Source organism: Boleophthalmus pectinirostris, unplaced genomic scaffold (assembly GCF_026225935.1).
Source record: "Boleophthalmus pectinirostris isolate CB_2022bp ecotype Guang Dong unplaced genomic scaffold, ASM2622593v1 HiC_scaffold_359, whole genome shotgun sequence".
Lineage (NCBI taxonomy): Eukaryota > Metazoa > Chordata > Actinopteri > Gobiiformes > Gobiidae > Boleophthalmus > Boleophthalmus pectinirostris.
This window is the reverse complement of record NW_026571335.1, coordinates 1-25000: the sequence shown is the minus strand read 5'-3', so window position 1 is coordinate 25000 and position 25000 is coordinate 1. Positions and strand designations below refer to the sequence as shown.

The 25000-nt window shown below is 39.9% G+C and overlaps 4 protein-coding genes across 4 annotated transcripts; 2 read left to right on the top strand and 2 right to left on the bottom strand.

Annotated features, from left to right (window-relative positions):
• The first annotated feature begins 1748 nt into the window (after nucleotides 1-1748).
• tecpr1a (tectonin beta-propeller repeat containing 1a) lies at nucleotides 1749-10325 on the top strand. The gene is made up of 24 exons (XM_020924149.2): nucleotides 1749-1888; nucleotides 2613-2845; nucleotides 3161-3343; nucleotides 3509-3631; nucleotides 3716-3835; nucleotides 4313-4487; nucleotides 4565-4665; nucleotides 4749-4850; nucleotides 4937-5079; nucleotides 5246-5838; nucleotides 6052-6197; nucleotides 6298-6453; nucleotides 6552-6701; nucleotides 6786-6943; nucleotides 7016-7246; nucleotides 7608-7704; nucleotides 7828-7907; nucleotides 8023-8079; nucleotides 8151-8325; nucleotides 8453-8588; nucleotides 8694-8786; nucleotides 8887-8993; nucleotides 9072-9191; nucleotides 9267-10325. The coding sequence occupies exons 2-24, from the start codon at nucleotides 2621-2623 to the stop codon at nucleotides 9414-9416; spliced, it is 3621 nt and encodes a 1206-aa protein (XP_020779808.2). The 5' UTR covers nucleotides 1749-1888; nucleotides 2613-2620; the 3' UTR covers nucleotides 9417-10325.
• Nucleotide 10326: 1 nt separating this feature from the next.
• On the bottom strand, nucleotides 10327-12474 carry bhlha15 (basic helix-loop-helix family, member a15). Its single transcript, XM_020924080.2, has 2 exons — nucleotides 12350-12474; nucleotides 10327-11754 (listed from the first exon to the last, which is right to left on the bottom strand). The coding sequence occupies exon 2, from the start codon at nucleotides 11721-11723 to the stop codon at nucleotides 11169-11171; it is 555 nt and encodes a 184-aa protein (XP_020779739.1). The 5' UTR covers nucleotides 11724-11754; nucleotides 12350-12474; the 3' UTR covers nucleotides 10327-11168.
• Nucleotides 12475-13669: 1195 nt separating this feature from the next.
• Nucleotides 13670-17793, bottom strand: LOC110159766 (uncharacterized). Its single transcript, XM_020924376.2, has 5 exons — nucleotides 16659-17793; nucleotides 16468-16567; nucleotides 14915-15503; nucleotides 14522-14609; nucleotides 13670-14342 (listed from the first exon to the last, which is right to left on the bottom strand). Exons 1-5 carry the CDS (start codon nucleotides 16663-16665, stop codon nucleotides 14164-14166), a joined length of 963 nt encoding a protein of 320 aa, XP_020780035.2. The 5' UTR covers nucleotides 16666-17793; the 3' UTR covers nucleotides 13670-14163.
• Nucleotides 17794-23544: 5751 nt separating this feature from the next.
• Nucleotides 23545-24255, top strand: LOC110159826 (parvalbumin, thymic-like). The gene is made up of 4 exons (XM_020924432.2): nucleotides 23545-23605; nucleotides 23701-23833; nucleotides 23937-24046; nucleotides 24185-24255. The coding sequence occupies exons 1-4, from the start codon at nucleotides 23545-23547 to the stop codon at nucleotides 24211-24213; spliced, it is 333 nt and encodes a 110-aa protein (XP_020780091.1). The 3' UTR covers nucleotides 24214-24255.
• Nucleotides 24256-25000: the final 745 nt, after the last annotated feature.

Below are 25000 nucleotides of genomic sequence, written 5' to 3'. Positions count from 1 at the left end.
AAAAAACACAACTGTATTGTATTATAAGTGTTCCCAAATAAAACACTGCACATATGTGGAATATTCCTGATGCACATTATAAACCGTTTGGCTACAAATTTTTTAATGGTTCTGAACGACATTGTATGGTTTATGTTTTACTGTTTTGATCGTCTTAACCTATTTTGTATGATGTATTTTGAAGGGTTTTGAAAGATGCTCAGGTTGAAGTCTAGTTTATTTGTTTGAGACATGTGGCAGTGCAGAGAAAAACATTGTATTGGTGAAAACAATTAGCAGTAGCACCCAGTCTGTCTTCCTGACCTAACTATTTTTTATTATTAACAATTTTGTGTTTCTTTTACAAAGACATTGTTAGAATGAAGGAGAGAGGTTTGGGTCACAGGTTCTCATGTTAATGAAGACAAAGAAATGTGTCAGTGATTTTTTTTATAGAAGCTGCTGTGCTCACTTTGAGCAAATTCTCACTGATTTTGGTTTGACACCTAGCATGTGTTTTAATGGGCAAATGGCCATTTGATGAGGGGAATAATTACACTCCTGTTTTTATTGTGTAGTCATTCTGATTGTTTGTACAGAGAAAAATGAAAATGCATCCAAACCTGTTGTATGTGTATACTGAGCTCAAAAGTATTTTATGAAAGAAAGACTACATGCAGATTTTATGCTAAAAGGACTGGAAGAAGAGTAAGAACTCACAAATTATTATAAATTAAATATAACTATTTCCACATGCTGTATCATTCTTTGCACACTTTGCTACTGTGTTGACCATTGTACGTTTCTCAATAAAATCAAAATATATGAAGAAATATGTGTTTTGTTTTTGTTGTTGTTAGCAAGCAGGCATGTGCACTGGGTAACTTTTCTGGTCGCTGTTTGCCACCTGCTTGTCTCATGGAGATGTTATTTCATTGCCTGGAATGTTCCAAAGTATGACATTAAATGAATCTAATTTGCATTGCTTTAAAATACCCGTAATGTTGGCTGCTGGCATCACCTGCTTGTCTTCATGGAGACAGATACGTTGAAAGGAACTTAACCTACCTTTGCCCTCAGATACCAAGTAAACATCAATTATAGCCTAGTCTAACACTGATGTATTCTTCATTATAAAACAATGGGCATGATCTCTCATTTATTTAGCCTATGTTATGATTTGGTGTTTTGTTTCTTAAGACAGTTATCCAATCTGAAAGCAGATGGAGTCTCACATGAGTCTCATTTGGATTGCCAGTTCCAGCGCTGTAATCAATATATATTAACCCTAAAATGCCTCTCTCTGGTCTGAATGGTCACTACCTAAAGCTCATCTCCTGCAGCTAATCATGAATCAGTGTTAGTGCAGCCTCTGCAGCTCAGTGGGGAACTTGTGGGCATTCTGAGCTTGCACGTAAGGCATGGCCTGTCCATAAACTGAGAAAAAATACTTGTATGTCACTCTATCTGCAGGTTAAGGTACTGGCAAGTCGGGTTCAGTTGTGATTGTAGTACCTTTTTAAAACTACAAGCGCAGGCTACATGCTGGTCCTTTAATGCCATACTGTGAAACATTTCAGGTAAAGCAACAGCATAATGGAAACCATAGTGACTATATTCTATAGACTGATAGCTTTTCAGTCTGAATGAGATGCAAACCTTGAGCGCCCTCTGCTGGACATTGGGTAGTAGACACCACAGGCACCTGTCTGTGGAAGTCGGAGCTGTAATGCACCAATGAGATTTCAGAAGAGCCCTCTCACTTCCGGCTTTAGCCTGCGTATCTGTGATGAGAGAATCAGAGGGGATCCCCGCATTCAGACCGGTCCTGCTGCCCATTCACTCCCACCCGTAAATGGACACTCGGTGAAAACGAAGCTTCCTCTCTGTTTCTGAAAGGAAACACAAGGTTGGTTTTAGTTTAGGCTGCTCGCTCTGTGTCTTCTATTTCAAGAGCTAAGCCTGTAAGCCTGCACCAAAACAAGATACGGACTGTCACTAAAATGCTCCTACTTTTCCTGTCGTGCAAACTTGAACTGTGGCTTATAGATCTAGTGTATGCCTATTTTAATGGACTGTACAGCCGCACGACCTGGCACAAATATGGAGATAATGTGATGTGTTACATTGTAATAAACAACAATATTTTGTTAACGATGTTGGTAATTGACAGTGCTGCCGATGTGTAGTGGATAACTGGTTTTCAAAGACTGTCCGAAATGAGCCAAAATAGGGTCTTAGGTAGAGTAAGCATTCTAAGGACTGTAGTGGTGGAGGATACGCCTGTTAGCAACAACAGCATCTCTGCAAATTACGCAGTGTTGTCAGATGAAGAGCAACAAGAACACACACAGGCTTAAGCTTTCAGATCTGTATCCTTATTTATTAGAATGACGGGGAATAATACTGAAAATGAAATTAGCCTACTGTAGTCTTCTACATGTAGATTTGTATAAACAAAAACAGAACCAGCGTATGGGCCAGTGCCATTCAAACACGTGACCTACTATGTCAACATAAGGACAACTTGCGAGTTTTTTTCCCCCACAGTTTCCTTCATTCACTTCTGTAAATAGGTCCTAAGATATAAATAGTTTTGGATACACTTTTGATTTGTCCTGTCCTTATTCCAGGTGCTACCATGCCCATCTCCCTACTATGGGCCGTAGACGTGCATGGGCGGGTGTACAGCCTGTCCACTGCAGGACAGCAGTGGGACCAGTGCCGCAATGCCCAAATGGAGTTCAAACGGGTAACTGCAGCCCAGCAGTGCTGTTGGGGCATTGCCTGTGACAATAGCATCTATCTGAACGTCCATGCATCTGACCTGCCTGTGCGTTATCAGGAAGAGACCTATGAAAATCAAGTAGGTTATCTGATGGTTTCCATTGTATATACTCTGGTCCATACATAATAGTAGTTGTAGTTTTGACAAATAAAATCTTATAAATCTATTAAAAGCAGTTGTGTGGTCACTATTTGTCACAAGGACCATGTTTTTAACCAAGTAGGTTAGTAGGTTATGATTTTAGCTGACTTTTTCACAGCAGTGTTGCACTTCCTCTCACTCATATGTTCACACAGGAGCTTCTGAACATGTTGTAACACACTGTAAGAGGACATGGACTAACAATTGTCCCAGCATACATTATAATGCATTTCTGGATTTATCTCTTAACAGAGGTGGAATCCGGTGGATGGTTTTTCTGACCGACTCTTGCCGAGTGACCGTTGGCAGTGGAGTGATGTGAGTGGCCTGCAGCACCAGCCACTAGATGGGTTCCAGTTGCCCTCCAGCAGCTGGGAGTGGGAGGGCGACTGGTTTGTGGACGAGAACTTTGAGGGAGAGCCCACAGAGAGAGAGGTTTGGAATAAAAACATGATACTATTTTTAGTTGTCTTCAGTATTACATTCACAAACTCCCATAATAAGTCTCCAACCTACGACCCTTCTCAATTATGTGATATATTAATGGAAAAGATGGGTAGCACTTGCAGATTCATTTTCAACTTTTATTTTGTATTTTAGGGGTGGACGTATGCCATTGACTTTCCCGCCAACTACACAAAAGATAAAAAGTGGAACTCGTGTGTCCGTCGGAGGCGCTGGCTACGGTACAGAAGATACAAAGCTATGGACATGTGGGCCAAGGTAGTGTGCACTTAATTATACTGTATTATGCTATGTATTATACTGTATACTGGCTTTATTTTCCCACTGTCTGTATCCTGATAGATTCCCTCACAGCAGACAACTCTACCAGACCCGTTCAGTGACATCAGCTGTGGAGGCTCTGACATCAGTGAGGAGCCCCGTGGACGCCTCTCTTTATGGGCTGTGTCTCTGCAGGGAAAGGTACAACTCCTGTAAATACAGGGAAGTAAAAATGTTATTCAGTGTTAACAAGGCTAACAAACACAACATTCAGATTGCCCTCCCTCCTCACCCAAGTAGTACTCTCACTATGTTTCATTTATATTATTATTATTATTATTATTATTATTAGTAGTAGTAGTAGTAGTAGTAGTAGTAGTAGTAGTAACAATAATAATAATAATAATAATGATAATGATAATGATGTAGGTGAAGCTCTTTGCCACAAGGACACAACAATGGTATTTTGCCTCTTGCGTTCCACTGTGGCACCTGATTTTCCCACCTGTCTCCCATCCAAGTATTAACCAGGCCCAACTTTGTTTAGCTTCTGAGATCTGATGAGATCAGGCTTTGACAAGCCGGTATGGCTATGCAGTGTCATGATGGTCCATCTATTTTTGCTGTGGGACTAACTCATGTTTCATGTTGTCATATTCAATGACTCATTGTGTCAAGGTGTGGTTCCGAGAGGGAATCTACCACCACAACCCAGAGGGCTGGAGCTGGGAGGAGGTGCCACTCCCTGGAGAGGTGGTCCAGATCAGCTGTGGCCCGGGGGACCTAGTGTGGGCAGTACTGTGGGAGGGCCAGTTCATCGTGAGGGAGGGCATTGGACGAGATTGTCCTAAAGGTAAAAGTAAAGGTATTGGGTAGAAAAATGTAATTGTGAGTATTTATGCATTGTAGTTAAAGTATAATTATTTGTAGGTTCATCCTGGACCTTGGTGGACTCTCCCAGTCCAGATGTGGGGGCTATACATATTGCTGTGGGAGTCAATGTTGTGTGGGCTGTCACAAAAGATAATAAGGTAAAGATAATTTCTTTGGATCATCTGTTGATCTTTGTTTTGGTCCATAATGTTAACACATTAGCACTATTTTATTGTAAAAGGTTTGGTTCAGACGTGGAGTAAACTCCCATAATCCCTGTGGTTCTGGCTGGATCCACATGGTTGGGGAAATGCTGATGGTCAACGTTGGACTCAATGACCAAGTTAATAATTACCATTTTACATTTCAGTTGAACCGAAATGATAAGTTATTTTATGACTGTGTTACTTCTAATCTTGTTATTAATAGGTGTGGGGCATCGGCTCTGAGGATCGGGCAGTGTATTTCAGACAGGGAGTAACTCCCAGTGAACTCAGCGGGAAAACCTGGAAAACCATCAGTATTCCCCGAGAAGGAGAGCGCTCGCACTCCAGCGCCAGCAGCCTGCAGAGGTACTGTATGTCTGCTTAACCCAATAAGGCAGCCCTAGACAAATTGTTGTCATGTCAAAGCTGTTTCCACTTAGGCTTTACTGATCTAATTTAGCATGCATCTTCAGTGTACAGAGCAGCTCCTGTCTTTGCTGTTCTCCATAACAGGCATCTCTGTGTCCCACAGTGCTGGCTGTTTCTTCACTGGTGAAGTACGTGCTCCGTCTGTTGCAAGTGAAGCTGAGTCTGACCCAGACCGAGCACTCACAGAGGGACCAGGACTAGTCTGTTCAGTTGCCCCTGAGTCATTTGTTGATGCCTCCACAAATCCCTCTGACCCAACCCCTGACACCCCCAAACCTCGTATCCCAAAGGTCACCAGTGATAGCTTCATCTCTGAGCTAGTGTCAGACCGAGAACCTGGAAAGATTTCTAAGGAGATCCAGCCTCTTCCTACTCCTGTCCAAGAGGAGGAGCCAGTTCCAAGTGAAGAGACTCTGACGGAGGTTGCGCTGTCCCCCAGTCAGCCTACAGGGGTTCTGGGCTCTCACTGGAGCAATGTGGATCTGGAGGAGGGGCAGAACCCACAGGCACAGAGTAGCCTGGTGCCTGAATATGCTGACACCTGCAGCCTGTCTTCGGTAGTCACATTCACACTGGCCATGGAAGATCAATACACCAATGATGAACACCCATTGTGGGCCTGGGTCAGTGCTGGAGCCTGCAATGTGGACAGTCACTCCCAACCCAACTGGTTCCACTGCTCTTTGAACACGTCATGTGAGTGCTATGAGCTAACTAGGCCTTTATCATTTAAAATGTCATTCATTTTTAATAATGGTCAATAAAATACAATCATTCAACATAAAAATCTTATCAATTTAACAGTTGTATACATGTTTTATACTTTATTTATAATCATCCAAATGTGTTTCGCTAAACACATGCACAGTCTAATTTATTCATGTGTGTTCTGTTTGTTTTCTTTCTCAGCTTTGGCTCAGTCAGTGCAGTCTATGAGTCTGTCTGTTACTCCAGCCCAGACAGCAGCTTGGCGAAAGCAGATCTTTGAACAACTCAACGAGAGGACAAAAAGAGAAATAGATAATTTCAGACATTATGAGCAAGCAGTAGAACAGGTCAGATATGATTTTATGACAAAAATAGAATTGATATCTGAAGATGTACATGTTCATAATTTAACATCTATTTTCTTTTGTTTCTTCTTTCTGTTAAAAGTCTGTCTGGGTGAAAAAGGGGACCATGCAGTGGTGGAGAGATTGGAAACCTCACAAGTGGATTGATGTTCAGTTTGCCTTAGAGCAGTTCTCTGGACCAGATGGCAACAAGGATGGAATCTTGTTTATTTACTACAACTTTTATGAAGAGAAGAAGGTGATAATTAAGTGATTGTCTTCATGTACTATATGTACAAACAAACAGGAATGATTTTGTGTCATTCCTTTTCCATTTTAACTGGTTTCACCTTCCAGTATCTGCATGCCTTTATCAATGAGGTGACCATCCTGGTTCCTGTGTTGAATGACTCTAAACACACATTTGCCGTCTACACTCCTGAAAGAACCAAGCAGAGGTGGCCAATCAGACTGGCTGCATCCACTGAGCTGGAGATGCACGACTGGGTAAGATCTATTTATTTCTCTGATTTATTTTACTTCCATATATTTAACTAATAACAGGTTATTCTCCTCCCCATCTCTCTTCAGCTGGCATTACTGAGTGTGTCCTGCTGTGACTCTAGAGGGATCCATGGTGTGCCCTCAAAGCAGGCCATTTGGTCTATAACTTGTAAAGGAGACATCTTTGTGAGTGAACCCACTCCTGCACTAGAGGCCATGCCTTATCCAACACCATGTGACCAGATGTAAGTCTATACTCACTGCACTTTAAATGTTGAGATTATGGCTTTATTGATCTCTTTTAAACATGTGTGCAGGTTCTGGAGACAGGTTGGTGGTCACTTGCGCACGGTGGAGGCAAACAGTGTTGGCATAGTTTGGGGTATTGGCTATGACCACACTGCTTGGGCCTACACTGGAGGATATGGAGGGGGCTTCCTTCAGGGATTAGCTAGCAGCACAGACAATATCTATACACAGACTGATGTGAAGAGCGTGTTTATATATGAAAACCAGAGGTGGAATCCTGTTACCGGCTACACAAGCAGGTTAGTGTGTTTACTGACTTTCACAATACGCATTATAACAAATTTTTAAATAAACTAAATAATAATAATAATAAAACCTCATCCCTGCTTTTACACATGACTTAACATAAAAATCATACAAACTGCTATATTATGATGGGGAAAAAATGCTTCACATTATGGCTTTTAAGTTCTGTTCAACTGAAGGCTTTCTGCAGGTTTTTGCAAGTCTCAGCAAGTTGGTCTTGTTACTGTGCTACAAGTTAAAATTGATTTAATAGTGAGATGAACACTCGAAGATACATTGACCTCGTCAGAGAATATTGGCGCTTAAATGTATAATGTATGTATGTAATGGTTCAATTTTTATACAATATTTTAGAGGATTACCTACTGACCGTTACATGTGGAGCGATGCTTCCGGACTACATGAGTGCACCAAAACAAATACCAAACCCCCCTCTCCTCAGTGGACATGGGTATGCACACATGTACTCATTATTATTACATACAAACTTATTATGTGATATTAATCATTTATTTGTTAATTATTATTATATATATTTTTTTCATTTCAAATTAATTTCCTTATACTGTTAAAGGTGTCAGACTGGGCCATTGACTACAGTGTCTCAGGGGGGACAGACAAAGAGGGCTGGCAGTATGCAGCTGATTTTCCTGCGTAAGAGCCATGTTTTTTCATACTATTTCATACTATTTCATATACTATTTCATACTATTTCATATAAAACATGGCCACTCATACTAATATGCTGATTTATTTCCTCTACCTTCAGGTCATATCATGGCTATAAAACAATTAAGGACTTTGTGCGGCGTAGGCGGTGGGCCAGGTACTATTAAAAACAAACTTTGCCTTATTGCTGTTTGTAAAATATCCATAACTTAATATTTAATTGTGCAGAAAGTGTAAACTGACCACCACAGGCCCATGGCAGGAGATCCCCCCCATCCCTCTGAGCGATGTGTCCATCCTGCCCTGTGCTACTCCGAGCAGTGTGGAGGTGGTCCCTCTGTGGGCCATCAGCAACAAGGGGGATGTGCTATGTCGGCTGGGGGTCACTACTCTCACTCCAGCGGTATAGCACTTTATTACCTGATTACCTGACTACCCCCTTTTGATATAAGTCACTTATCAGTTATTAAAGCTTACCAATTGTCCATTATACATTTTTAAAACTGCATTTTTATTCATATAACCTTTAGGGATCCTCATGGCTTCATGTTGGTACTGATCAGCCTTTTAAGTCTGTTTCCATTGGAGCTGTCAGTCAGGTTTGGGCTATTGCTAGAGATGGATCAGCTTTCTACAGAGGAGCTGTGTCTTCTGAGAACCCAGCAGGTAAAATCAAAAGCTTATTAACATTACATTTTCATTTTGGTTATGGAACTCATGAATTTAAGAGTTCTATGTAATATGATCTTAAGCATATGACTCCCTCTGCAGGTGACAGCTGGTACCACATCCCTTCCCCAGCCAAGCAGAAATTGAAGCAAGTGTCTGTTGGAAGAACATCTGTCTATACTGTGGATGAAAATGGTAATGTGCTGCTCCAATTATGGTTATGTTTATTAAGACAGATGAAATGCAGTGGCTAATTCTGGACTTGTATTTAGAAAAACATCTTTTTATGTTTTAGGTAACCTGTGGTACAGACAGGGTGTGACACCTAGCTATCCTCAGGGCTCTTTTTGGGAACACATCTCCAATAATGTGCGTAAAGTCAGTGTTGGCCCCTTGGACCAGGTATCAATTATTTACTTTAATGCTTTACATGCTTTACAATTAAAGGCTATCAGAAATGAGACATGTTTTGTCTCCTAGGTTTGGATCATTGCTGACAAGGTCCAGGGCAGTCACAGTCTGAGCTGTGGGACAGTGTGTCATAGGCTCGGGGTTCAGCCAACAGAGCCCAAGGGACACACCTGGGACTATGGCATTGGGGTAAGGCACTAAATGGCACACTGCACAGATGCGATGTGGTCCCTAAATATGACTAATTTCATATCATGCTTATAGGGAGGATGGGACCACATCACAATCAGAGGAAATGCGATGGATCCACCTCGCTTACGTCTACCATCTTTAACTAACTCGCCTTTCTCAGCCAATAGGAGCCCAGAGCCTGTCAGGAGCACAGAGGTCAACGGAAATGCTATGGGCTGTTAAACAAGCCTCAAGCTTATGTCATGGTTACGTTTGTGATGAGACTTTTCCCTTATTGATATATCTGTGATTATATGGTCATCTTCATACCTCTATTATTTTAACTTCATCTAAAGCTGGACCACTTTTACCCTCTTCACGATTTAAATATATTATTTTATAATCAGAATGTGATGCCTCCGTTAGAGTGGGATCTGTTTCACATGTGACATCTGCATTTCTTGTATATTAATTTTGTAAATGTATGTGTACTTTCTCTGGTCACTTTAAACGTGTAGCAAGAAAATGCAAACGAAAAGCATTGCCAGTGTTGAACATTTGAGAAAGGCAGCTGAGTTCTTATATCCTCTTGGTTGACAATCTGCTGTATGTCTAAAACAGGTGCTTTTTGCTGCTTTGGAAAGAACAGCCAGTTATGTTTGGATTCAGACCACTATTGTCCATATTGACCTAGGTCAATATGGGAAAACCCTGCTATAAAAAGAGATGAGAAAACCACTACAACTATGTGCAGAAGTCTAATTATTGTGCTATGTGAGTGTGACTAAAGACTCTCTGTGGGGTGTGGGGTATGTGCAATGATTGGCTCAAAGATAGTTTAGGCTTCTCTGGAAAATGTGCATGACTACTAGTAATTACAGGTTATTAAAATTATAAAAGATATTTTTGTTACTTAAGTTATTACTACTTTACTTGGGATGTTATGACAAATCTGTTGAAAAGTTATGATCAAATTGCATGTACAGCAAATTGCTACATGTAAATACTGCAATGTACAGGATATGAACTGGGACATTTGTGTTCTGTAACAAGTTATTCGTAAAAAAATATGAATTCCATTTTAATTTTAAGTGTCAAGTGCACAGCAAACATGTGAGCTGTTGACAATAAATTATGTTTTATTAATACAAAGCTGAAATAATCTTTCTTTAAAAATATACAAGAAAACAAATATCTGTAAAAGTTTGAATAAGCTTGGAAATGTGACTGTAATTTGGCGAAATACATTTTCAGTAGGTAAGGTCCCTGTAGTGCATAATTTCCTTCCAAAATAAAGCAGTTATGTCTAGAGGGTATGCGTAGCAGGTTTCGCAACTGAGCACACATAGATGACAAGAGAAAAAAAACGAGAACTACCCTTCCCCCTTCACAGCATCAATGTAAAACCAACAGTGAGATCAATTCTTTATAGTCTTAAAGAGTGATCTGATAATATTCTGCATTCTCTGTTTGCCATGTTGGTTGGTCCTCCTAAGTCCTCCTATGTTCCCGAAACGTTTTTGGTCTGAAGCAACCAGACAAGTAAACGCATGCTGGTGGTAGAGTACTTCATATGTCAATACACGGCCCACTCATCACTCATTTCTGCCATGCCCTTGTCTGTTACAGGTGTACAATGTAACTTTTCTGGTGGAAGGTCCACTACCTGCTTGGCTCCATGGAGATGTTATTAGTTTTGCTTGGAATGTTCCACAGCATGGCATTAAACATAGATATCTTGTATTTCTTCAATCACAGGTGTTTTGTGGTCAGAAATACCTGGAAATATAAGCATTCTTCTTGTGAGTGGCATCACCTCTCCACAGATCTGGCCTGTAATGAGACCTGGTGGTGTGACCTGCTTATCTTCATGTAAATAGATGAGTTGAATGCTATACTATGAAATATTCCAGACAAAACTACATCTCCTTGGAGAAGGTAGTGGACACTTCTCAACAAAGGTAACATAGTGCACCTTTAGTCTGTGAAGTTGTGTTAGCTGTCCTGGCTGAAGCTGTCCTGTATTTGTGTGAGGTACTGAGTGAGATCGTCCTCTCCCTCCTCCTCCAGGTGCTGCTGGTAACACTGCAGCAATTTGGCCGTGTTGCTTTCTGCCTGGGCTGCACTGTTGGGTGAGCAGGCTCCCGACATGTCCAGGATGATTGTAGTCAGGGCTTTGATGTAATTCTTGGCCAAAGTGAGGGTCTCGATTTTGGACAGCTTCTTGTCCGTCTTCACATGTGGAATGGCCTCACGCAGGGCTTGGAAGGCATTGTTGAGTTTGTGCATGCGCTGGCGTTCCCTCTCGTTGCTCTCTAGGCGTCGGATGCTGCGTTCTTTGGAACTGGTGCCATGTGTCCTCTTCCTCCGCCGCCCCCCTCCTCCTGATCCGCGTTTGGGGCCGCTACTTCTCAGGGAGCCCCTCCAAGAGTCCTCGGAGCCCTCAGGTTCACTGGACACAGCCTCTGCTTCTGTGTCTGCCTCAAGCTCAGGCTCCGGGTCAGACCAGGGCCTTGTGGACAATTTTCCTGCTTTTGCTCTTGACTTCATCTTGGTACTTCACAAATGGTAGTCCACAAATCTGAAATAAAATACAACGTTTACATACTCATTTTAAATAATGTGTGTGCAGGTTTCTCCAAAATCCCCTAAATAAGCATGGCATCTTCCAGTTCAAACAGGTCTGCATCCTGTTGTATCTAATCAGCCCCACGCAGTGTGAAAACTCCATGATGTTGGCTGGTAATCTAGTTCCTTATCCCTGTGCTCCCCAGATAGGACCTATTTCAAGGTTACACTTCACACCATCAAAATAAAAGCACAAAAACGAATTTTTTGCTTTATTTTGCACATGGTAGATCTTACTATTTTCATTATTTCATTCACTATTATAATTCCACATAGCCCATTTTATTTTCTTAATGTACGAGCATGATGACAGAAAAGCGTTATCATATTTGTACTAGATATGTAAATGCTGTTACTTTGTAAAATTTGTTTCCCATTGTTCAGATAGGAGTTGCATACCTGTCAAAAGATAGGCCTACCTACAGTTAAATATTAGAATAAGGTTTGCATACGGCACTTTTCCATCATTTAAACACATACGATGTTGAAACTGATAATAAACAAGTCAGGTTCACAGTAGAGGCTAGAGTATGATTAAAACAACTTACCTTTTGTAAATAAGAGTCTTCTCCTCTGATATAATTCCAGCAAAGAGTCACATTAATCAGGATCTGAAAAGTATATTTAAAAATAAGGTTGTGGCTGAAAGCGCGGCACAGTGCCGACGTAAGAGACGCACACAGATAACTGTGGCACATGAGCGCTACCTGGGACTGACTGATGAACACGTTGCGCTTCTCAGCCAATCACAGTGCGCGCTCTCACCGTATGACCCTCCCACCTGCTACACGTCAAAACTCAAAGCCACATGTACATCATGGTACATTCACAAACAAAACAGGGCAAAAACGCACAGGCCTAGTATTAGAGTTGAAATGACAAATGTGTTCATTTTTTAATTTTGTGGTTAGCCTATCAATAGAAATTACGACACTGCTGCCAACCTGCAACACACCAGTATATTCCTTTTACGACATTCACACTGCATGCATTGTATATTAACAATTTCATTAGTTTCACATAATTTACATGGCTGCTTATCACATATTCTGGCCAATTTGAATACAGTCCTCCTGTAACAACAAGTCTGTTTCACCCTAATTAAAACCTGCCTGCCCAGATGCAACAGTTATGCCACAGATGCTTTTTAAACATAAATACTGGAAATGCAAAGTAAATATCGTATTTAAGACTTGTGGTTGATCCTAATGTTACATTTTGTAGTGTGATCTGTAGTGAGTCAACTATCTGTTTGTCCTGAGGCGCCAACAAGAAGTAGCAGTTAGGACAGGACTCAAATCTAACCAGTATTTTGCAATTCCCCTACCACATTTAGATTATGTAGATTTTGTAATTTTTCTTAATAAATAAAATTGCCTAATTATTTACTGTAACAGGTTCAGTTGTATCTTCTTAACAGGTATTGAGCAAAGTTTAAAGTGACACAAAGCCTCATCAGCAGAGTTACAGGTGCTTGCTCCCAGCTCCACTTGCTGCCAGTGGACTGTCCTTGAACAGTGCGTGTGTGAACACTACGAATGGTGCTGGCAGCTTTCCTCTTTCTCCTCAGCTCCAGTGTATCTAATCAACCAAAGCTCGTTGATGCAGGCTGCAGGCAGTGGAAACATTATCTGTTACTGTGAGTTTGTTCAGTTTCTGCCTCTGCTGCCCACAGGCCCTAAACTGTTTATTTAGCCACAACTGATGATAACTTCTAAGGTAATATAAATACACTACAGTAAGTATACTTGGTATGAGCTGAACAAATCAACACAGAGTGAATATTTACACAGAATTAAAAGCAGAACAGAGAGCAGAAACATTTAGGCAATTTATTACACAAAAAGGAACAAGCTTGTTATTGCACTGATCAATGCAAAGGTAATTAAAAAATACTTTTGGGGTTAATCAGGTAAATCATAAGATTGCCAGCATACACTTTTAAAAAAATATTTGCATATTTCTACATTTATCTAACGTTGGGGCTTGAACCAAAGAGTGTCAACAGGTGACCCTTTGTGGCCTCCGAATTATATAACATCCTGTTGCATCCTATTAGAACCTGACAGATCGTGTCTCTCAGAAAACTGTGATGTCAAGAACGGCAGGTGCTTTAAATCCATTTGGGTCAGAAATGGAGAGAGAGGGGCAAAGGGTACTATTAAAAAGCCTGAGTCATCATAAAAGAGGAGCGAGATGAGCTAGTGGGGAGGACCAGTGCGGTTTTTCCATTATGCCAAGGCTGTTTGTCTGAGGGCAAAACAAGTGTGGAAGTGTGGGCCATGGTGACAGCATTATGGCCTTAGACGAGGAAGGTTACTAATGAAAAAACTCAATATTGGCCTGCCTTAAATGGTTTATCTCACAGTTCAAGGTCTGATTCGTTAACATGTGTGAGGAAGAGGCAGCTTTGAGACAGATGTTTGGGTTTGGGAATAGTCCAGTTTTGAGTTGGCAAAGATGAAGAGAAGGGACAAGATTCTTTGTGGTTGTGTAGGTGACAGTTCTCTAAGGCTAAAAATTCGTCTTCCCACTCCAGACCTGCAGGGAAAACAAACACACAAGTTAATACAATAAAGTGCTAATAGCCCACAGGGACAAGCTAACAAACATCAGTGTTTGTTAACAGTGGAGTCCCCACCCTAGTTCCATCTTGAAAGAATTATAGAGAATAAAATGTTTTACTTTACTTAAGCAAATCAGGTCTGTTGGAAAATTACCATTGTTGTCAAAGAAGATTTCTGAGAGATTTGAAGAGGAGGATGTGGTGTTGTCTGGCTCAGGGTGAAACTTGTCAGCAGGACTGTCCTGGGGAATATAATAAATAATATTAATAAGAAACAGATCATGTAAACACTGCATTATGTTACTTCTCATCCCATACTAAGACCTCCTCCAGAAGTCATTGTGCTGCTTCAAACAGTAAATTAATTACGACATTGTGTATTTGGTTTTTTTAACACAGGAAACAGTTTATTGGTAACTATTATTATCTACTTCACTAATTACATTGGTGTATGCATGATTTGGCCTGTTCTAGTTGTTATTATGAGATAAATATTTTAATTATACAGTATTGTTGTCATTATTTTCAAAAGGATCAAGAGAATTACCTTATCATATAGATACACCATGACATCATCAGCAAAGGACACACTCTTCCTCCTGTGTCTTAGTCCAGACTTTTTCTCCATTTCTCCATCATATATAAAGCTGTCACTGTAGTTTTTGTTGATCACATTATCACTGTGACTCTGGGTATTCCTAGTCTTGAAAATATCGGGCCTATTTACATCTTCTATATCGGCATTAAGGAATGGTCCAGTAATCTCCACGGGCCAGATATCGTGACAGTTGATGGCATCAGAGATAAGATTTGCAAGAAAATTATCTTTATATAGTATTACAACCCTCTCCTTTGGGCTGCAGTTTAAATTCTTTGTGATGTAATTGACATTATCTGGGGTCTTTGGCAAGTCTGTCCATGGAGACTGCTCAGCATATGCTGAGTTTATGAAAGGTAGTGTAAAAGCATGCTGATTTCCACAGGAATCCAGAGCTGGGACACTACACACTGTGAATTGTGTTGTTCCTTTGTTGGTCCATCCGCTCCCAGAGTCATGAAGGCAGTAGAAAGACAGCAACTCACTTTCACCAGAGTCCATGTGGTTCTTAGATATCCACAGCTGAACATTGCCATCTCTGTGTAAAGAATGCAAATAAAACCACAAGATTTAACGCTGATTAGATGATCACAACTGAAATATTAAAGGTAGACGTATATTAAAGATAGACAAAGGCATTTTGTTGCTCAGTGGTTTGTATGCATGGCAGTTCTTTTGCCTCAGAGTAATATGTGTATGTAAACAAAGTAACTGTTGAGAGTTTCAGCCTAGTCTCTCATGATTTTGTTGCATGTCTTTGTGATAATGGCTTAATGGACAATTTATGGACAATACATTTAAAAATCAGCCACATGTTTATCTTATTAACGGTGTATTACTTCTGTCTATGTATAAGGTACAGATTCCAAATGTAATAAAAATCAAATAAATAGTTGCTTAGCAAAACTGTAGTGGTAAAAACACTTAATGACTGTAGTGCAAACATGTAGCTTGTGCTTGTATTCCACATTGAACCAAATAAGGTCAATCAAACAAACATGATGTCATAAACCTTTACAATTCAGTATTACAACTGCAGATAATCTCATATTTGAAACAGCTCCATGTATTCACCTATTTTTATCACGACAATGTACAGCCTGCCCCTTAGTGCGCATCAAACCCCAGGACACACTAAATCTGATTTGTCAGCCTTTGTCTGTCGGATAAAACTGCATGCAGTTTACTTGGCCACTCGCTATTACGCTTGAATAAATATGGGGACCCGACCAGCCAGGCAGACAATGACGCAACAGGAAACTTTTAACGCTCGCAGGTAACCAAGCAACCAGTCGACAAGTGACTCAGGACAGGAAGAGAGAGCTGACTCACTTTCATTGTGACGTAAAGCATGTCAGTGGACACGCAGACAGCAAGTGCAAGGAGCTCACAGGCCGTCGTAGCTAATCTGAGGGTAAATTAATGCTTGGCTGTGTAACAGGTGCACTGGCTAAGGGACAAGACTGTAAAAGCTTTTCTGCATACTTGACTTAAAATCTTACCTTTTTGTTATGTTCTCATCAGTGCATCTCTTCTTACAAAACCAGTCTACACCATCCTGTGAAATCACCAAGCAAGCTCCACCGCTGAAGCGCTTCAACTCTGTCAAAACCAAGAACCAAACATAGAGATTTCTTGCCGAATCATGCTGGTGCATAATATGTTGCAAAACAGGAGACAACCACACTCATACCTTGCATTCTGGGAGATCACTGGCTTTAAAGCATGTCCAAATATCCACAGTACAGAAAGAATAACATATAGAGCACTGCATATAGGGAGTAAAAGAGGATGGAGGGGGTAAGAAGCGAAGGAGCAAAATAAGAGGAAGATAGGAGACAGAGGAGGAGTGAAGGTCGGAAATGGTGGATGTCCCAGGACAGAAGGCTCACTTTACGGGATGCTCTCAGGAGGCTGCAGCAGCTGGCCTTTCTGTAGCACGACCGTGATCAATAACTGAGCTGTCCTAATGTAACTCAGCTGACACGCTGATCAAGGCAATGCAGGAGAGCTAGAGACAAGACAATACTGAGATATCTGCACAAGTATGGACATATCATTTTAGGACTTACAGTTAGACATGTGTATTTGATTGAGTATTTACTTAGCAGATTAGTGCATGAGAAGATGTTAAGATATTGATTACTTAATAACCTTTCTGTATTAGAGACAATGAACAAGTTAAGATTCGAAATGAATATTCAGAATTCTCAAACCGGGGTTCTCAGTATCATAAATGTCATAATCATTTGGGAACTGTATGCAAAAATAGATAATATTGCAATTGTTGTTTTGGAGATATGCAAAATTTGGATATCGTGTATATTGTCTTGGATGTATTGATGGACTACCAAAATATTGTTTGAGTATTGGCATAAAAATAAAAATGATATTCATTTTTGACTACTTATGCACACTGAATATAACATACAATAGCAACAAAGTTACAACAATCATTAGTTTTGAGATAATCATAAAGTTACTCCAAAGCTAATTATGTATTATAAATTACAATTACAAGAAACTATATTATATAGCTGCTAGTTGACTCAAAAATGCTTAGAGAAAAAAATAAAACTTGAATGTGAAGTGTGTCTCAAGTGTACTAGAGTTGTCGGTTCCATGTGAGTTGCCCATTGCTCCCTCTTGAGTATTCAGAAAGCAACTGCAACAAATCAAAAAAGTCTCTCAGAACATAAAATGCAAGCTGAAAAATTAATTCATGAGTTAAGTTAAATTCTATTCTACGTATTATGCATTGTACAATGTATTAGCATAGTCTTTAATGTTTACCAAGCATATTTTTTATTGGGCTGATCCTGCTGACACAGTCCTCCCCCTGGCAACAAAATCACTGATGCTGGAGTTCTGCTGTACACACACTCAGGCAGCATCAAGATGTTGTTACCAGGAAGCAACAGCGCTACCTACCATACAGTCCCCCCCTGTCCATACACAACTGTGACAGAGATGGAGAGATGGTGCTACTTATGGGGATGAGTTCTTCTTATATTTCCTGTTATGGTAATTTCTGGTCACCCCAAGATCACTGCACCCACAGGTCAAGTAGGGTAGGACAGCCTCAGAGAGTACAGTGTTTCAATGTCCAACTCTTTTTTCACTGGACCCAGCAGTACATGCGAGCTTCTTACACATTCTATTTTCATATGATTGATGTGACTTGCTCATATTCCATTAGCTTAACTGCTACTGTATCAAGTAGATGAGTTATAAGCATTTTCACTGAGATGTAAGGCCTAAATTCTAACTAAAGTTCATTGCATTAATTCATTAATTTGAATTCAGATTTTTTTTATGTTTAATCTAAATGTTTGCAAATTCTCCTGGCAATTACTTGTTAGAGCAGTCAAATTCAAATTGAATGGAAAAAATACTCAAAAGGATATATAGGCAAAATTTTAAAAAAAAAAGAAAATAATTAAATAAGCTAACACAGATAAGTTGCACTGCAGTTGCAACAAGATATTATTGCAACCATGAATACATTGAATACTTTTCAACTCGGAATAGTGTCCAATTTATAACATTCTGGAGTAATAGAGCCCCTAAGATCAAAAACAATCACAGGGCTTGCAGTACATTTTTACATTTTTTTTTTTACATTATTACATCTGTCTGTTCTAATGAAGCTGTGCACAGTGCATTCTGGGAAAACTATGAACACTATCTTTCTACCCTCTCAGCCACAGAATCACTGTATCAAGGCGCAGACGGCAAACTGACACCGACCAATCCGTGACAGGATGGTAACATGAGAACATTGGGCTTATTCTAGGAGAGGGACATAGAGCTCAAGTGTTTCAACTCACTGTCCCAGCAAAGCATCCTGGGTAAGAAGAGGGGAAGTGATAGATCCAGTTTGCAGGCTTTATTTGGACACAGCAGGGTCTGAGGGGGGAAAGGTGACACTAAAACAACAACATAACATAGATGATACTTGTGTACATATTTGTTCAAGGTGCATGCTTGAACGGTCATAAAACACATTAGTCAAGGAGGTAGGGTGGTGGTCCTTTTTAACTTTAAGACAGTCAGATAGCAGGGGAGCTTCACATACAGAGACTAATTTGTTGTCATTCAGCACACAGCAGTAAAGGGGTCTATTCATTTTGTTGGGGATTACTGGGCCTTAAAGTGTTTGCTGACTGAGAGTCCTATAATATGACGACATAAAAGCTGGATCCGTCTCAGATGTGGGTAGTGTATTTATGAGGCTCTGTTGACAGTGGTCCACCTGCTGTACAGTCCACTCCAGACTGGGATCACAGCCCAATGAAACTCGCAACAACTACTGCCAAGGGGAACAGCCTTATTGGGAAAAGTGTGAGCTGCACAGAGAGCCAGAGACAGACAAGGTGTGAAGACAGAGAGATGTAGGAGGGTGAGGGTGTGGTGAAGGCGGAGCACTCTTTCCTGCCGTTATAATATAAGCACAGGGATTGCCCACAGTCATTAGCTACTCCCATCTTTCAACATACAAAATCCTTCTCAAGGCAGATTTACATACTGCACCTTGTTTACATTCAGCAGCTGGCTGGCAGGACAAGACACCACCTAGTTAACAAATTAAAGAGCGTAAACAACACTTCATTTGGTCAGCTAGTGCTATGCACTCAAACCTCAATCAAAAACATCACTGAAAACATAATTTGTAGATATATAACTTATTCAAAATTCGGGAAGAATTGTTCTGCAAAATAGTACTTCTACAGATAGATGCTTCCTCCAATTTGCTGTTTTCTTTGCTCACATTATTTTTTTCTTGTCATTTATACCCTTCAAAACAAATAATAATAATAATAATAATAATAATAATAATAATAATACACATTTTTGCTGTCTATATTAAGAGTGCCTCTCCACTAGGTGTCAGTGTTGTTGTATATATATATTTTTTAATTCAGCTCAAGCATTAACAATAAAACCAATAAAGCTAATGAATTGTGAACTATCCAGCGCCAAGGAAAAATATGATATAAACATGCATGACATCTGAATGTTTATCCCCTTCAATACTGAAGCTTTACATTGGCACAGTATTACAAATGTAATTTGAGGCCTGTTCCTGTCTGTCACTCGGTTTCAGCTGCAATATCTGAAGCTGAACCATGGATCTATTAAATAACTAGATGAATTAGGCCAAAAGTGGGAGAAAACAGTCATCCATGACAAAAATTCAGCTGTGAAAGCATTTCAGAGACACTCAAAAAGCATTGTAACGTGGGATATCTGAACAGGAGAGAGAAAGGAGTATATAGGAGTCTGGGCTTTCTGGTGGATGAAAGACAGTGGTAAAAGTTGTTGAAAAGAGCAGCCCTGACTTTTATCCCCTTCACAAACACCCATAGCAGGCACCGGGACAGCTGAGGGACTCCACGACAAGTTTAACGTGTTTATGGAATAGCTGGGTTTGAGCGCTTGCTGACAGAGCTCTCATTTTCACACACTAGCACACAGCGCTATCATCAGATAAGAGCAGATACGTTTCAGAGGCTAATCTTAAATGTGATGAGGTTTTCAGCGGGGCTTGGCAGTGGAATATACATAAATATCTATTTATGTATCAGACCAGCCCATGAGGGTATATCACACTACTTCTTGCTATAGTATCAAACCACAGGACTGTATGTTTCATGTCAAACTCTGATGTTTATATAATGCCCAATGGGACCAGTATTTTAAATGACACTTGCTCTGTTACAAAGATATATTTTGAGAAACGTTTCACTTCAATAGTTTAATTTGTCAGTATTCATCTCAGCATGAGTTTAAAATCGAATTGTCAAGAGAGTCTCTGGGTCCAAATCCCTCTAACCCCTTTCACTCTTCTCTCTTGTATCACATGCAAACTCAGCCAACTGGTCTTCATCCAGCCAGCTCTATTTCAAATGCAACTTTTAAGTGCAAAATGTAATGACTCTCATCAGGCCAGACCTCAGTAACATCCGAAGTAAAGGATAAAAACTCACCCCTGATCTCATTCAAGATACTGTAACAGCTCCAAACAAGCGAAAAGGATCGACTTTCTTTAGTCGGACCTTCAACAAATAATTCAGGGACAGGGAGTCCTACTGTAATGTGGAGGAGAGGTTTTCCTGTAAACAAATGGATTAATGGATCAATTATTGAAGCTCTTTGGTCCACTTTAAGCTGTTCTATCGTTGTACAAGACACATCCATATTACTTAAGTAACTATACTACAGGTTCCAAAATGTAATGATACGCCACACTGTAGTAGAATAACTGAAAGCACTGCAACACATTATCTTCATATCATTTTAGAGCTGAAAATATATATTTTGATTTAATCTTTACTACAAAGGAAATTTCAATATAAATTGCTGTGTTACCTGGCCATTTATGTTTAATTTCATAAAAACTCAACAGTAGTGGGGTGGCACTTGCTCTACTGTATACTGTGTCTATGTATCATACCTATTATGAATGTGGTGAGTGAGTGTTTGTGGTCTAAGCGGCCAGTGACACAGATTGGTAGCCTTGCTTGATATTTCTTCCTTCTCACAATTACTGAAACATTAAATCTGATATTGAGACGTCCCTCTCTAGTCTGCTGAGTGGTTTGTTTTCACATCTACGCACATCTAACTTTTGACAGCTATAAAAGAACAGTGATTGGCAAAGCGGAGGTAGTAGGCGGGGCTTATAGGGCATGTTAGAGAGCATCTTGTTTGAATTTGAGAGTGTCACCAAGTCCACTGTATTGTAGGTATTAAATATATTAAAGCAGTACTATTACTATAAAGTGCAACCACTTTGAAAGTTGATCAACTAAGTAGCCAAGGTAATTTGTATAGTCAATAGTACTGACAGTTATGTTTTAAACACCATTTAACGCAACACATTGTTAGTTTTGTATCAGGTAAAAATAGTGAACACAGGTATAGCAATCACAGCCCATGACATATCAAACTTACAAATTTTTCAGCACCAGTGGCCACTTTTTTTCAATATAACTCACCTATAAGGTCAACTCCAGTTAAATCCAAAGTCCAAGTTGCCACACCTGCAGCCTATTCTTAAAGTTACTATTAGATGAAGTCAGTTTCTGAAAAAAAGAAAAGAAAATCAATCTAGATGATGCAAAAAATGTTACCAAGAAGATTAATAACACTATAATGGATTAGTGAACACTGCAGTCAAACATATAACACTTTTTAAGACCAAATCATGAACAAAGTTATCACCTCACGCATATCAGCTCCTCTCTGAATGGGTTTTCCTCTGTCCCATCCCCCTCTTCCTCCTCTCCTCCACAGCCCCATCACACAGGAAGCCTGATCTTCCTGAAAACAAGGCTCACACCATAAAGTTGGACGAGGCCAAGTGGGGCACATATACATGAGGGGAGCAGAGGATGTTTTTGTCTTTCCTCCGGCCGGTTACTGGGGTCCATCCTGAGGAAATCTGCTGTACGTCATTCTGCCTGCTCCTTGGTCCCCATGCAACCAGGATACACCACAGTGACTCAGAGAATCCCCAAACTTTCACATAGGCTAAAGGAACCTGTGAAAAATACACAAAGAATAGATTATTTTACTGTAATATGTAGTTTGCATTGAATAACAGGCTTTCTCCGACCTAGGCCACATATGAGAAGTAAAACTGACAGTACCAACACCTTAACATGAGTTTATTACTGTTATGATTATTAATCTGTTCCTAATTAAATAGTTAGAATAGTCAGATATTATTAGCAAAGTTATCTCACCTCGGTTAGCTACATATTACGAAATACTGCCTTAATTAAAATAGTTAACAATAATGTTCTCAATAATATAATTTAAAGGCTAAAGTACATAACCTTACATATAATCAAATTTGAATTTGCTTCCACATCAACCAGAAAACAGCTAATGTTGATTAGCATGACAGACAAGTTTAGTATAATGTGGATAAAGAGTTAGCAAGGGTCGCGCTCAGGAAACAGGCCTTCCTCATGGATCTGCTGGTTTATCTCCTGCTCATGGTTCAACAGAAGGCAAGTCCCCCACACAAAAACATAGAAACTTCAATGTATTAGCTTAATGTGTATTTACCTACCCATGTATCAAGTTAGGTCTGCCGCCAGGCTGTCTTGGGTTTATTAATATGGTTTCACTCAACACAGATAGATCTGTGAAGGACATTGCTGTGTTTAACAGTAGTGTACTTTAGTCTTGATATGGTGCAGATGACTTCATAACCATAGCATGTAGCGGGAGTGCATAACAGGTGGGAGTGCATAACAGGATGTATGTTGTTTACTGCATGGCTAGGCTTCTGCCACTGCTGAACAGCCATTCACCAAGTCCAAGCAATTAAAACTGTGTAATTTTGTTTTTGTTTTATTTCCAGTTGTTCATGAAGATGCAATTCTGTTTTCCCTGATCATTGGAAAACAAATGTGCAAAAGGTAAGAGCGTGTCTTCTTTAAATCACACTGTGAAGTGAAGTGGTCAGCTGTAGGTGACAGCAGACAGAAGGACACTGGTGGTGTCTGACACAGCCATGTAAAGACTGTGGTCACCAGTCACACAGCATCACACCGACCAGCATCATGGCAATCACTGACTTCCTGGCAGCATCTGATATTAATTCAGCAATTAATGCATGCAAAGGTGAGGAATGGGTTTCTGGAGGTTTATGGGTACAATGTTATAGGAGGTAAATGTTATTGTGAGATCCTAACCTATATTTTCTTTCTTCTTTTCAGCAAAGGACTCTTTCAACCCCAAGATGTTTTTCAAATCTGTGGGTTTGTCCAAGAAAACGCCATCAGAGATAGAGCGGGTGTTTAAGATTTTGGATCAGGACAAAAGTGGCTTTATAGAACAAGATGAGTTACAGTTATGTAACACTCTTCAAACATTCTGTTTTTTATTTTGGTCATCCAAAATGGTAGGTTATGTGTGCCTGGGTCTGTGTTCTCACTGTGTTTGAATCTTACAGATTATTCCTGCAAAACTTCTCAAAAGGAGCCAGGCCTCTGACTGCAGCAGAGACCAGAGCCTTTCTTCTGGAGGGAGACTCTGATGGAGATGGGAAGATTGGTTGGGAAGGTATACTCTGCTTTTTCATAAAATATAAAACTGTAAACAGCCTGATTATGTGAACTAACAGGTACATAGGAACTCACAATACCTGTTTTGAGGTTTGCATCATCTGCAAGCACTAATTAAATGTTATTTAATTTACAGAGTTTTCTGCACTGGTCAAGTCATCATAAGACTTGCATTCATCTCTATGGATATGGTTTTCTCTGGGTGGGCTTGTTACATTCAATAGTAGCTATGTCAAATGATCTGTATTTTAAAGTGTACATTGTCTTTCCCTGCCATATTTTTTGATAGAGATGACGAATAAATGATAAATAATTATTTTTGTACAATGTCTTGATTTCCATGTCAGTCCAGGTTAATTCCTGTAATCCTGTAAATGACAGTCCCAGGCTGCACTTCTATTTTAAGATCAGAGTGTCTTCCCTATGAGCTGAAGACAAGGAAGCCTTCCACTGAAACTTATGTGTCATTTGGGGCATTTCATGGTCTCTTTTGTGACTTAACTTCGTGATGTCTACAGTAAATTAAAAATTCTTTGTACTAAAGTTGATAACTAGGTTAATGAGCAGTGGTCTGTCCTGTCAACTCTGGTCCCGTTTTTGGCTCTCATTATGGGTCAAGGTTTTGGCATTATGTGCTGCTGATACAGTGAGTACTCATGGGAAGGCTCTTCTGGTACATGTGAAACTGAGGTGAACTGTGAGCAGAGATCAAGTTTCAGTGTCAGGACATTGCAAGACTTGTCCTGTTGAGAGATACAACTTCTTTATACTGTCCACTGAACTAGTGCATGAGTAAAACAAGCATAATACAAAATGGTTCTTATTCATCAGGGTACTACTTGTAGTGTGATCAGCTATCAGCTTTTATTGAAATACATTTTAAGAAAAAATTAAGCTATACATTTTTAAGGCTTGCACTTGTATTGAATTACAGAACTTCATAGCATATCTA

Bases quoted from the DNA above. Each gene is read 5' to 3' on its own strand.
- tecpr1a (XM_020924149.2), top strand. From the start codon at position 2,621: ATGCCCATCTCCCTACTATGGGCCGTAGACGTGCATGGGCGGGTGTAC. The intron at 6,198-6,297 runs GTCAGATATGAT...TTCTGTTAAAAG, and splicing joins ATGAGCAAGCAGTAGAACAG to TCTGTCTGGGTGAAAAAGGG. The intron at 7,705-7,827 runs GTATGCACACAT...ATACTGTTAAAG, and splicing joins CCTCTCCTCAGTGGACATGG to GTGTCAGACTGGGCCATTGA.
- bhlha15 (XM_020924080.2), bottom strand. From the start codon at position 11,723: ATGAAGTCAAGAGCAAAAGCAGGAAAATTGTCCACAAGGCCCTGGTCT.
- LOC110159766 (XM_020924376.2), bottom strand. The intron at 15,504-16,467 runs GTAAGATTTTAA...TTCTTTACACAG, and splicing joins GATGAGAACATAACAAAAAG to AGATGGCAATGTTCAGCTGT. The intron at 14,343-14,521 runs GTAATTTTCCAA...TTTTCCCTGCAG, and splicing joins AATCTTCTTTGACAACAATG to GTCTGGAGTGGGAAGACGAA.
- LOC110159826 (XM_020924432.2), top strand. From the start codon at position 23,545: ATGGCAATCACTGACTTCCTGGCAGCATCTGATATTAATTCAGCAATT. The intron at 23,606-23,700 runs GTGAGGAATGGG...TCTTCTTTTCAG, and splicing joins AGCAATTAATGCATGCAAAG to CAAAGGACTCTTTCAACCCC. The intron at 24,047-24,184 runs GTATACTCTGCT...TTTAATTTACAG, and splicing joins TGGGAAGATTGGTTGGGAAG to AGTTTTCTGCACTGGTCAAG.